Source organism: Epinephelus lanceolatus, chromosome 4 (genome assembly GCF_041903045.1).
Source record: "Epinephelus lanceolatus isolate andai-2023 chromosome 4, ASM4190304v1, whole genome shotgun sequence".
Lineage (NCBI taxonomy): Eukaryota > Metazoa > Chordata > Actinopteri > Perciformes > Serranidae > Epinephelus > Epinephelus lanceolatus.
In genome coordinates, this window is record NC_135737.1 from 36,961,791 (window position 1) to 36,974,502 (window position 12,712).

The 12,712-nt window shown below is 41.9% G+C and overlaps 3 protein-coding genes across 3 annotated transcripts; 1 reads left to right on the forward strand and 2 right to left on the reverse strand.

Annotated features, from left to right (window-relative positions):
- Positions 1 to 429: 429 nt before the first annotated feature.
- Positions 430 to 3,059, reverse strand: rps25 (ribosomal protein S25). Its single transcript, XM_033630742.1, has 5 exons — positions 2,982 to 3,059; positions 2,289 to 2,378; positions 1,978 to 2,161; positions 585 to 683; positions 430 to 495 (listed from the first exon to the last, which is right to left on the reverse strand). The coding sequence occupies exons 1-4, from the start codon at positions 2,982 to 2,984 to the stop codon at positions 589 to 591; spliced, it is 372 nt and encodes a 123-aa protein (XP_033486633.1). The 5' UTR covers positions 2,985 to 3,059; the 3' UTR covers positions 430 to 495; positions 585 to 588.
- A 174-nt stretch (positions 3,060 to 3,233) lies between these two features.
- Positions 3,234 to 6,037, forward strand: trappc4 (trafficking protein particle complex subunit 4). Its single transcript, XM_033631760.2, has 5 exons — positions 3,234 to 3,470; positions 3,820 to 3,994; positions 5,167 to 5,270; positions 5,513 to 5,639; positions 5,767 to 6,037. Exons 1-5 carry the CDS (start codon positions 3,296 to 3,298, stop codon positions 5,843 to 5,845), a joined length of 660 nt encoding a protein of 219 aa, XP_033487651.1. The 5' UTR covers positions 3,234 to 3,295; the 3' UTR covers positions 5,846 to 6,037.
- A 100-nt stretch (positions 6,038 to 6,137) lies between these two features.
- On the reverse strand, positions 6,138 to 12,492 carry slc37a4a (solute carrier family 37 member 4a). The gene is made up of 9 exons (XM_078167219.1): positions 11,976 to 12,492; positions 11,171 to 11,834; positions 10,658 to 10,890; positions 9,726 to 9,969; positions 9,172 to 9,330; positions 8,990 to 9,075; positions 7,205 to 7,318; positions 6,961 to 7,099; positions 6,138 to 6,815 (listed from the first exon to the last, which is right to left on the reverse strand). The coding sequence occupies exons 2-9, from the start codon at positions 11,316 to 11,318 to the stop codon at positions 6,649 to 6,651; spliced, it is 1,290 nt and encodes a 429-aa protein (XP_078023345.1). The 5' UTR covers positions 11,319 to 11,834; positions 11,976 to 12,492; the 3' UTR covers positions 6,138 to 6,648.
- Between the last annotated feature and the right edge of the window lie 220 nt (positions 12,493 to 12,712).

Here is a 12,712-nt window from a genome sequence, read left to right on the forward strand (position 1 = left end):
TGAACTGTGGTTTTTTTGGACAAACTTCACACATTTGCAGGTCACTTTTCGGTCCATTCAGAATGGGCCCACGACCCCCCCAGTTGGGAACCACTGCTTTAAGGAGCATTAAGCAGACCAGGGACCAGCTCCATGAAGGCCAGCACTTTGGTCCAGTGCAAAAACATGTAGTATTACCTTATTTATACCAAACATAGAGCTTTTCAGGTGAGAGGAGACAAGCACCCACAAGAAATCCAAATGAATATGAAGAGTATGTTCACAACTTTACACAGAACGATCCGTTCTAAAGCAGAAGACAGTGTGAACTGTAAAACTGTGCCACCAGTGTAGTGCATGCTTTATTAGTGCAACCCTAATTACACTCTCACTCAGGGCTGTCATTTTCTACCTACAGAACTATGAATGAATTGTGACAAACAACTGTGATTTTGTCTTTACAGTTTTTATTCACCTTTTATTACAAACAGCTCATCAGAGGAAACTCAGGAGAACCTGTAAGACAAAAAACACTGCAGGTTAGTGGATGCAGCTAAAAACAAAAAAGACCAAACTCAAGCAGATATAGTTTATTGTTACTGTACCTGATTATGATTTCTCTGCTGCTGCCTCCTCATCTCCGCCCTTGGTGTTACGTGTGTAAATCAGCTGTGCTCTGTGTTTGGACACCAGCTTGATCATGCCTGGAAGACAAAACAGCACCATGTTTTCTGTCAGTATATTAGCTTATTTTAGTTTCCCTGCACTGCATCTCACTTCAGACAATGTGTACATCAGGTCATTTCCAGTGTCTCAGTGAAAGCTTCTAAATGCCTGAGATACAGATTACAGATCCATCTTCTGTGCTGTTTAAGTGTAAACAGTCGAACTGCAAATGAAGCTGCCCTGTGTGTGAGACAATAGATTAATTTATCACAACAAATCTGCACAGTCTGAAAACTTGTTTACGCTTTACATGGATGAATGCAGTTGAACTCTTATGGTAATACATCTTTTAAGCTGTGCGGATTTGAGTGTCTAGAAGACAATGTAACTGAAAAGTGATGGGTGAACAGATTCATTACAAGTTCTTACCTCAATGCATTTTGCAATTTGAAAAAAATATGATGGACAGCAAACTGTTTTTTTTTTACAAGTGGCAGGTTTCACATAGACACTGAGCCAAGTTCACCATTAGATAAGACCATTAGATAACTGTTTGCTGTTAATTAGAAGAGAAGAGTCAGGGATTTCGCATCAACCATGCAAATCACTCACTGTCACAAATGGCACTGCTACAAAAAACACTTTGACGTGGATACAGAGTGTGTGAGCAGTCAAACGTTAGACACAGCTGACGAGAACTGCTGATGACTGTGGGGATTACTGATGGGACAAGTTTAATGTTGCATCACAACACTGTAGATGGTGAGAAATTTTATTGTTAGAAACATCTCCACATCAGCCTCTAATGCAAAAGATGTATTATAGCAGAGGGAATATCTTAAACGGTTGAAGGAAACAGTCAGCCAAGTTTTAACTTTCAACTTCTCAGTAAAATATTGATTGCAAACACATGCAGACGAATACAAACATACAGATAAACCAACAAACAAAGTTGGTCAGGACACCCTGGAAACAATCAGACTTGAGCAGCTGAAGTGCTAAAATACTGCCATTAAATTCTTTGTGCCAAGCAATTTGTAGTTTGCCTGATTACATTACCTTATCACTGGACTGATGAAATACGATTTAAAAAAAAAAAATCTAATCTAAATGTATCCAAAATAACTACTTTAACAACTGAACCGTCAATACAAATTTTACCAGAATTGAGTAAATACACAGCCAGAAGAGGCGTGTAGTACCACTCTGCCTTGACGCAAGCCCTCTCATACAGCCCATCAAGATGATCTCGTAATATGACTGTGATTTGGATGCAGGTTTAGTATCTGATCCAGTCTGCACTATTTGGGGTTATGGGGCAGACAAATTCACCTTTGGCAAGCAGCTCCTGGAGGGCGTTCCTGGCCAGGGAACCACGGATCTTCAGCCTCTCAGACACGACGGCAGGGGTGATGAGTTTGTAGTTGGGGACTTCTTTGTACAACTTGTCGTAGGTTGCCTTGTCGAACAGGACCAGGTTGTTGAGCTTATCCCTCACTTTTCCCTTGGACCACTTCTGCTCAGAACCACACAGGAATAAAGTCTCGATCAGGAGAGCGCTACAGGGCACCAGATCAAAAATATATTCTGCAACCACATCTAATGTGTAGGGCCCCTCTCAATTATCATTAACCACTGCATACCTTCTTCTTGGCTTTGCCTCCAGACTTGTTGACTGGGTCCTTGTCCTTCTTGGACTTCCCAGTGTCCTTCTTCTTGTCTTGCTTGGGAGGCTAAAAACAGATGACAACACGTTATAACCCTCCAGTGTCTCACATTTCAACTGCGGGTACAGATGGATCCTGTGTGCACACGCTTCAACATCTGGGTGTTTGAGTAAAGGATGCTTGTGCAGTTAAATGATGGCAAAAAAGACAACCCTGGTCATGACCAGAGCCAGCAGCCTGAGAGTAACTCGGCAGGCCGGCATGGGATGGCCTAGTGTGCGTCCTCAAAAAGCGTTACAAGGCTCACATTTTACGTTGATTATTGTCATTGTCAAAATAAGAGGACATTGTATTAACCGTTCACTGTTAGCGGCATGTGTACATGTATAAATATAGCCCTCATTTTAGCAGAATTGTGACTGACAACTTAGCTAGGCTATGTGTGTTGCATGAAAGCGTGGTGGAATTAGCAAGCTAGCTAGCTAACTAGCCAGCCGCTAATTGAGTAAAATTTTAAAAATTTCTTGCTTCGGTCACACACTTTTATCACATCGTTGGACAATATAAAGCCACCGCCAGATAATCCGAGTAATTAGAACTCGGCATGAGTTACAGAAACATGGGAAATGTCTTATTTGTTTCGACAAAACGCGTAATAACTATCCTCACCATGTTTCCTCGTCAAGATGTCGGAGCGAAAGGAAGTTCACCCGTGCAAGCGCCCCTTAGTCAACCTGTATATGCGGAAACGGAAAAGGGAATTATGGGAAATTGAGTTCTTCCGTGTTTAACTGTTCTTATTGTTATTGGCTCAACAGTTTGCTGCGCAACAGCTATACCGACAGGTTTGAGATTAAAACGAAGATTTAAATTAATAAAGAAAATACAAACTAGCTAAATATGAGCTCGTATAGATTTGTTGTAGTCGTTTGACACTGTGACGTCACGTGACAGTTGTGTCAGCTGAGCAGGACGTCGCAAAGATGGTGATTTTCAGTGTGTATGTGGTGAACAAGGCTGGAGGTTTAATTTATCAATATGACAACTATGTCCCGAGAGCGGAGGCCGAGAAAACATTTAGCTATCCTTTAGATTTAGTGCTCAAACATCACGATGAAAAGGTCGTCGTGTCGTTTGGACAGCGGGACGGAATCAGAGGTAACATATCGTTAGCTCATTTCACTAGCTAACCTAGCTAGCTAGGGAGGGAAGTGGGATCTAAACCAATCAAGTAAATGTACTAATAAATGGACCAGTCATCTATGCCAAGTGTTTAACTAGATAGCATTTATTTTGGATTGCTTCCTCTGGTTAAACATTGGCTAAAATGTTCCTACTCTGCAGTCTGTCTCTGCATGGTAATACATGTTGCAGTTAAAGTGGCCTTACTATGATGTTACAGCTGTGAAAATGCCTTTGAATGTTCTGTGGTGTAAGTATTTCACAATAAAGTCTAACTTTAAACTGTGTTTTCTGTAACTGAATGACCTGTGTTGTCATTCTGCAGTGGGCCATGCAGTGCTGTCCATCAATGGAGTGGATGTGCTTGGCAAGAACACAGCAGAAGGAAAGGACATCATTGAATACTTAAAGGATCCCTCAAATTACCCAGTGTCTATTCGCTTTGGACGAGCACGCCTGAGCTCCAATGAGAAGCTGATGCTGGCATCTATGTTCCATTCGTAAGTCGTATCAGTGTCTCACAGAGAGCTCAGGGCCTGATGTGTCTGACATGACTTTTTCTATCCTGATGCCAATTCCGATACCTAATCTCAGGGTATTTCTCTATCCAACCCCCCTCACTGGAACTGATTACGATCATTTCTCTATGTGTACAGTAATGACAGGCTCTAACTACACATCAGGTCATATTCTGTCGATTCATATCTGTCTAACTTTTGCAAATTTAAATCAAGGAAATTAAGGAAAAGGCTTCACTCAGTTTAAGTACATGCTTCTGCATCTCTTCACCAAACCACATCCCCTGCTCTTGGCGCTTTAAAACTACTTGTGATTTCACAGTAAAGGTTACCATATATTATGAAGCATCTTTTTCTACCCTGATTCCAGTTCTGATACCCAAACTCAGGGTATTTGTCTGCGCTGAGTACCAGCACAAGACCAGTGCTATTTCCCTGCTAACTGGACCAAATTAAAGTCATTCTTCTATGTGCATAATAGAGCCTGACCGATACATCCCCTATCACAGATATATCGGTGTTGACGTACATGTTATCCAATATGCCTCGATATGAAAATTTCTACATAACGCAATGCAGAAAAAGATGCTTGGGATAATTTATAATCATTAAATCACCCATGAAGTTTACTGTTTCATTGCTCTGAGGTCATTTTTAACTGTAAAGTTTATTGTCAAAATGTAAAATTTCCTGCCTCCATTATATGTCTTTGTCATAAGTGTTTAGTTGCAAGAAAATATGTGTTTTTGTATATGTATATAATGTGTAAGTAATATCGGCTGATATATCAATATTGGATTTTTTTTACTCCCTAATATCAGTATCAAAATCAGCTCCAAAAATCCGGTATGGATCAGGCTGTAGTGCACAGTAGAGGCTGCAACTACACATCAATTGATATCTATAAGTAGAGACGTTCATACATCAACACCCTTCTTCAGCTTGTGCAAATTTAAATTGAGGAAATTAAGGAAAAAGGTTTGGTTGCTTGGCTCCATGTTTAAAACTACTTCTGATTTCACAGTAAAGGCTACAGTGTATTGTCTTATAGATAGTCATGTCGGAATCTGCTCACTAAAGTAAATTTTGGCAACAGTCAGTATCGGTTGATCCCTGTCTCAAACATTAAATTGCCTGTCTTTGTGTTTCTCTAGCTTGTTTGCTATAGGTTCACAGCTGTCTCCTGAGGTTGGCAGCTCAGGGATTGAGATGCTAGAGACGGACATGTTCAAACTCCACTGCTTCCAGACTCTCACAGGTCAGTAGTGTAAGTGAGTGTTAATGCAGGTGAACAAAAGGCCCATGCAGTAATTTTGTTGTCAGTCATAAAGCCACTGACAGAAAAAAGCAGAGAAATCCAGTCCCCCTAAAAATCCACCCACTCAGCAACATCCTTATAAATGAGCCGTCAACATGACACATCTATTTACTATAAGTGTGACAGTAGCAATTTTAAAAGTGACGTCTTTCTCAATGCTTGTTCCATCTCTGTTCTTTCAGGGATAAAGTTCATCGTGCTCGCGGACCCTCGACAGTCTGGTATTGATGCACTACTGAGGAAGATTTATGAGATCTATTCAGATTTTGCCCTCAAGAACCCGTTTTATTCTTTGGAAATGCCAATCAGGTAACAGAGGGATTCAGGATGATGAAAATTAGTATTTGGCACTTGGTACATTTCATATTACAAACCAAGTGTCCACTGTCTAACACCCACGTGTCCTTTGATGCCACTTTATTTGTCGGATTTTCAGGTGTGAACTCTTTGACCAAAATTTGAAGAGCTCGCTGGAGATCGCAGAGAAAGCTGGCAACTTCGGAGCTGGATCTTGAACCAGAGAGGAGTAGAAAGAGCGTGCTATCATTTCTAACCACAACAGATCCCCTGACTTATTTTAAAGTTGCGTTAAGTTTGCGGGAAATACAAGTGGATTCTGTGTCTTTTTCCAAGTTGGTATCAGTTGACACATTGTAAATACATTTTGTTTTGTAAATACTTGAAGATTAAATGCTGCAAAAGTTTCACATCATGTTTGTTTTTGCTGCAAATACGTTGAATTAATGAGGCATTCAACTGTAGTCTAAGGGGCACTGAGAATAAACAATGAAAGTGACTGAAAAAACATAACAACAAAGTAGCATTTATTCAAGCCTTTGACTGTTCTCAGAAGGAAGACCCCATATTTTAGCTTTCTACAAAAAAAATGTGCAAGTGTTGTAATTCCATCACGAGTCATATTACAGAGTTGTTTTTTTTAACACAGATACTGTATAACGTACCAGTTTCCTAACCAGGTTCCAGTTTTGTGCTCCTATGATTGAAATAACTTTCCTGTAATTGTGTTTTGCGACACTTCATTATATGACATAATGTGCAGTCATTCACGTTCCCTTGTTGAGTCATTGATGCCATGTTTACAGACTAAATACGGTTTGTAGAAAAGCACCTTCACAACAGGCTTCTGAAGAAAAAGCCCTCAACTCAAGAGAGCTTCATTTCTGTTTATGTCTGGTCGAAGAGAGAAAATACTTTTGTATACAAAAAAAAAAAAAAATCAAGAAATATCTGACAATACGATGATGGCTCAGAGTACCCAGTTTTCCTCTGGGTGCGGAGGATGAGGTGTGATGATGTTTTAGTCGGTCTTCTTGGACACGTGACCCATCTTGGTGCGGATGTTGCGCAGCAGGAAGTATCCAATAGTGGTGATGCCACAGATGACCTCTGCTACCCAGAAGGCTGTTTCCCAGCCGTAGTGCTTGGCAATGGTGCTGAAGGGTAGTCCAGACAGGAAGCCGCCAACTGAGGAGGACACAAAATTATAAGTACTTCAAGGATTAGAGATTATAGAAAGTGAATTGTCTGATGTATAAACTAAACCAAGTAAACTGTATCACTTAGACACTATTGGTGCAGCAGTTCGAAAAATGAAAACCAATCAACTTACTGTTGGCCATCAGGGCAACAATAGCATGTGACGTCCCACAGTAGTTGGATGGGGCGCTCTCGTTGGCTATAACTCCAAATAAAGCTATTGGTCCATAAGAGGAGAAACCAAAAGCAGCACCCAAACTGAGTATCCACACCTGAACGTACAAATGAGAAGTACAGTCATGAGGTGAGCATGCATTAAGGCAACTATGAGTAAGTCATTTTTTTGTCCAATGGGGTGTCAGTGTAGGAGCGGATACCTTTGAGCTGTCAGGAGAAACTGTGACTCTGAACAGGTACATGGACACAAACATCCCAGCCATCATGCAGATCAGGATGAAATGCCGAGGGTTGCCGTAGAGTTTCATGCCTTGCTGTACAAAGTAAGGAAATATACATGTAAGTCATGAAATGGAGGCCAAAAAGCAAAGATTATTATCATTTTAAGGGTTGTGAGACATCTGAGACTTAGAATGTGCACAGAGTTGGTCCTAACATATTTCGCCTCTGTGTACTGACAGTGAACATGTCACTCTTTTCACAGAGGCAGTTTCCCTTCTGTGCAAATTACTAACACAAATACGACTTTGTGGTTTGTTGCAGTGTTTCTCAAATGGTGTGCTGTGATGCCAATCCAGGTGTGCCGTGGAACTTTATAATAACCACACATTATTACTGCAATATTCAACTGGGCCTATACAAAAAGTTATGATTTCATTTTTAATTGACTGTATCGGTATGTTGTGTGCACCAATTTCCTAATAAAAAGGCATTTAAAAACCCTTCATGGGAAACCTATTTGTCGCCGTTTGCACTTAGGAATTCTAAGTGTGTGACACATCAAAAGCCCTGATTGGCAGCCAGTGTGAGGGATGATAACAGTTAAAAGGAGAAAGTCATGAGTGGGACAATGGATCGCTTTATTGTACGGCGCAACTTACAACAAAGCATCAGGGAAGACAACCTACTTCCGAAAGTACACAGTACCACGAAAGCTACCTGTCTTATTTTTCCTTATTTTTATTGTCTTATGTCCTGATAAGAGTGATAACACATGTTATAGAAGCTATTGTGCACAGATATAAATACAGGTGTGCCTTGAGATTTTGGCTTTCCCTTTGGTGTGCCCTGGGCACAAAAAGTTTGTAAACCACTGGTGTATTATATAGGCTCAGGAGTAACTAAGAGCAGCTGATGCTTAAAAGGTATACAATGCAGGATTCTCAGGTACGGTTTGAAAACACACTAGCCATCGAAAGTGAATTCAAAAGCCAACCCCAGATTCACTCATTTGGCGTTTTGCCTCAGTGTATTTGCGTTTTTCTGCACTGTCTCTCTTAGATGGCTGCTGCTTATGGTCTGGCACATGGTCACTACCTTTCCATGAAGCCCCAACCTCACCTGAGCACCGTGGGGGTACACACGCATAAACACATTAACATGAATACATAAAATGGGAAGAATGAAAGAAAATACAGGAAATGGGACCTGCGAAAAATACACCACACCACACTTCTAGACGGTTGCAAGTGATGACTGAGAGGGATTACTTCTGTCTGTCTTCTGTCTATATGTAATTTTTTAGAAAAATCCTGCAGAGTGCACCTTTAACTTGCATGCAAAAAAAGAAGAGGAAGGACAGAGGCAATTCAGGGCTAATCATTGTGCTGGTTAATGATCATAAAGTTGCACCTCCTTAGTACTTCTCTGCTATGAAAATCTTTCAGGATCGTGTGGCAACCATTCATTCATTCATGTTCATAACCACTTATCCTCTTGAGGGTGGCGGGGGGACTGGAGCCTATCTCAGCTGACATTGGGCGAGAGGCAGGGTATACCCTGGACAGGTCACCAAACTATCACAGGGCTGACACATAGAGACAGACAACCATTCACACTCACATTCACACCTATGGACAATTTAGAGTTATCAATTAACCTGCATGTCTTTGGACTGTGGGAGGAAGCTGGAGCACCTGGAGAAAACCCACGCTGACAAAGCCATATGACAAAATGTATTAGAATGTATTCAGATATAAACTCACTTTGGCCACCGCCTTGTCAGAGAAGTAACCTGCAGCGAGACTGCCCAACAGGCCTCCAACCTCCAGGGCACTCATGTATGAGCTACCTATGAAGAAGAACATAGTGATTCAAAAGAAATTATAAGCGAACTCTCAACTTATTTCTTAACAGAAATCGGAGGTGTCCACCAACTCTTCCATACCCATAAGTGCAGACTGGCCCTTGTCCTGAATGAGGAACAGCTGGCCCCAGTCTGTGCAGACTGTCTTCACCCCGAACACCACCAGATAGGACACAGAAAGCAGCCACAGATAGGGTGACAGCAGGAATTCCGACAGGGTGCTCTCATCAGTGGAGGCTCCTGAAAAGGAAGCAGTCACAAGACAGAGTGTTATTATTGTGAGGTGGGGATGGGAAGGATCTCTACTTCTAATCAGATTAATGCATAAAACATATCTTCTATCTGACATTGCCTTTGTAAGAGCTAGACACAGCCCACACAAATGACATGTGAAGGACACACTGGGTACGGAGTCCACCATGTTGGTGACCTTTAGTCACAACACGAGAGACACATGCTTCACACACACACACACACACACACACACACACGTCTGGAGCATGCACAACTATATGTGAACTGAGTGTTGCACATGTTTAAACAAATATACTGTGTGTATACGCAGTGGCTAAAAACCTGTGAGTGTCATCAAACTGAGGATTCATTACAAATCATTCAGTAAAAGTCAGCCTCACCTCCTTTGCTCTTCTTGGCTCCTGTGTCTATATTGGGCAGCCCCACCTCCTTGGGCTCATTCTTGATGAGCAGCAGACAGCAAAAGGAGGCCACCACACAAATCATCCCAGATACCGACAGTATCGTCCTCCAACTGTAACTCTGGGTCAGCACTGTAGCAATAATGGGGCCCAAGCTGCCAGCCAGATTCATGCTGCAGGAGAGAACGGCCCACCATGTCCCGAACTGAGAGGGCTCAAACCACTGACGGCGGAGGAGAGGAAATAATAACACGAAATCATGACAGAGCAGACAGGAAGTGTCATTATCTGGCCTTTGATGTACAGGAGCAACGGAATAATTGAACCGGTGCAGCGTTCTGAATTGACAGCAGGTAATAACTGAATGAAATGACAATGTCATTTGACAACTGGAGTACTGGATGATGTGACAGGCCACAAATCAGTGACGTCAAACAGAGACAGGAGGAACATTTCACTCATGCTGTACATACATTATAACACCGGTTACATCTCTTAAGCTTGCATGCATTGCAAACATCTACTGAGGAACAGTGAAACAATATTGAGGTAAAGCAAAGTATTATTTCATTACATTCTTACTATGAGCAGCTGGGTCCTAAATGAACACTCCATTTTCTGCAAAATCCAATCAGGATTTATTTACATTTCTAAAAAATAGGTTGAGAGTGGAGGGGTTGTTTTACCACACCCAGTGCTGATGAAGATTGTCTGATATTTTAAGCATTAAATTCCCAATAAATAACACATTTAACTTCTTATTTTTGTGTGTTACATGCATCTGATTCGGACTGTCTTTCTACCTAAACCTGAACCCAGTTCAGTTAACTATCAGGTGTAATATGGTGCCTATTTGTTCTTTATAACATGTGATGAATGTGATGTGATATACTGGCTTGTGGCTCAGGTACCTTGCGCAGCACCCTACCGCAGGGAGGCCAGCCAAGGCCCTGGCCCAGGCCATTGAAAAACCACAGGACGGAGAAGGCAGCAACAGTGGAGGACCAGGAGAAGACCACGTTGATGCCTCCCACCATGCACAGGCCAATGGAGAAGAGCCAGCGGGCACTGATCTGGTCCGAAAGCACGCCACTGATGAACTTACTGATAGCGTAGGCCAAAGACTGACTGCTGGTGATCATGCCTGATCAAAGGGGAGGCAAGAGAAGAGGAGCAGATGAAACTTCTAGGAAGGTTTTTCTGAACCTAAATATTCCTGACATGTATAATATGTCATAGCATGTATGGGAGTTAGTCAGTTATGCTTATGATGCAGACATTTTCAGGGTTAAATAATTCGTCAAGCTTTGTATTTCAACAATTTTCAAGTTTAAAAAAGTATGCAAAATGCTACCTATGTACGGTAACAGCATTAATTGTGATTTATCTTTAATAAAATGTGCAAAAAATCAAGAGTGTCATACCCAAGTCATCCTTATCCAGCTCAATTTCTTGCATGAGCGAAGGCATCACGAAGGAGAAAGTCTTTCTGTTAAAGTAGTACAGTGTGTAGCCTACGAACATGGCCAAAAATATAGTGGCTCGGTAGTATCCATAACTTGCTTTAGCCATGTCTGCGGATTAAATTCTATAAAAATGGCAGAAGGTGGAAAGAACAGAGGATAAATCCAGAGGTGGGAGCAAGCTCCTGGTGTTTCACAGACGTCTGCGGCCTGTGACAGTGAACTTTGCTACAGGATCCCCTGCAGAATAGGCTGCCTACAAGCAGAAACGTGCGTGCAATCAGTAGGGGAGGTTAATGGTCAACTTGTCTGGCCCGGAGTTGATTTTATCTGTGTTGTTACTATGAGCTGCAGGACACTCAGAGGGAAATCAATCAGTTTGTGACATCAACACTGTGTAAATCTGTTGTTTTCTCTGGGCACCTATTAAAAAAACAGGGTCCCGCTACTTGAACAATGACCTAGGTGTTCTTTCCATCTGTTGCTGTTCGTCCATGTGAGGATGTTGTGGAAGGAGTCCTCAGATTGATGCGGTTAATCATTTACTGGGGAGTCCAATGGCTGGAGCAGGACAGGGGGAGGCTCCTTCAAGTGGGTGTGTGAGCTGTGGTGATTTTCAATGGTCCTGTCAGACAAAAACACCGTGTACAAAATGTGTTCAGAGTTGCAAAAGACAGATTACACGGGCATTGTGGGGAATTTAATGTGAATAAGGCATGACATGTGACTGCAAACATGCTAAGGAGGCTTAAAAGAAAGTACTTACGAGTAGGGTCTGGCTGCAGAGCTCCGTCTCCGTCTGACTCCTCCTGGTCCTGAGCTTGATCAAGGAAGGTAATTGCTAACTGTGTACGTAATTAACGACCATCAGGATCTGATATCAAGCGCTCATTAGTTAAAATAAGAGGAGTTTCGCCGACACATCAGACATCACGGAGGCTCTCATAGGAATGAATGGACTTCCGGTTAACTCGCATACGTACTCAGAGTAAAGTGGAAACGAGGCGTGAGCCACACGACCTCCACCAATAACACCAAGGTAAACAGTACAACCCCTTTTAATTCCTTAAAAACTGTAACTGATAAAGTTATGTTAAGTAACGTAACGTCAAGCAGCAAACACGTTAACGTTAAACACCACTCACCTTGAGTTTGCTAACGTTAGCTAATGCTAATTTCGTGTACAATAACGTTAGCTTATGCTAGCATACACAGTAACGTTGGTAACGTTACCCAAGTTATTTGCTGTTTAACGTTACTTCACCTAACTTAATATGACATATGTTACAGTCATATAGAAATAAAAATAACGGTTGTATTGTTGACCTTGGTGTTAGTGGTGAAGGTCGCGTACCAATAACACTTGTACGCTACGTAACGTTAGCCTGTGAAGCAAAGGCATCTTAACACACACTTAAACACACACATGACACCAGAGCTGCCAAGCGTCACGCTTTGAGTGTGACAGTCACGCAATTTGACCCATTCTCACACCACACGCCA

Coding starts and splice junctions, on each gene's coding strand:
- rps25 (XM_033630742.1), bottom strand. Junction 2,162..2,288: donor GAGGCAAAGCCAAGAAGAAG/GTATGCAGTGGT, acceptor GGTTCTGAGCAG/AAGTGGTCCAAGGGAAAAGT. Junction 684..1,977: donor CCAGGAGCTGCTTGCCAAAG/GTGAATTTGTCT, acceptor TTTGTCTTCCAG/GCATGATCAAGCTGGTGTCC.
- trappc4 (XM_033631760.2), top strand. CDS start 3,296: ATGGTGATTTTCAGTGTGTATGTGGTGAACAAGGCTGGAGGTTTAATT. Junction 3,471..3,819: donor ACAGCGGGACGGAATCAGAG/GTAACATATCGT, acceptor GTCATTCTGCAG/TGGGCCATGCAGTGCTGTCC. Junction 5,271..5,512: donor CTGCTTCCAGACTCTCACAG/GTCAGTAGTGTA, acceptor CTGTTCTTTCAG/GGATAAAGTTCATCGTGCTC.
- slc37a4a (XM_078167219.1), bottom strand. CDS start 11,318: ATGGCTAAAGCAAGTTATGGATACTACCGAGCCACTATATTTTTGGCC. Junction 10,891..11,170: donor GCTGGATAAGGATGACTTGG/GTATGACACTCT, acceptor CCCTTTGATCAG/GCATGATCACCAGCAGTCAG. Junction 6,816..6,960: donor TGTTGCCCTGATGGCCAACA/GTAAGTTGATTG, acceptor TGTCCTCCTCAG/TTGGCGGCTTCCTGTCTGGA.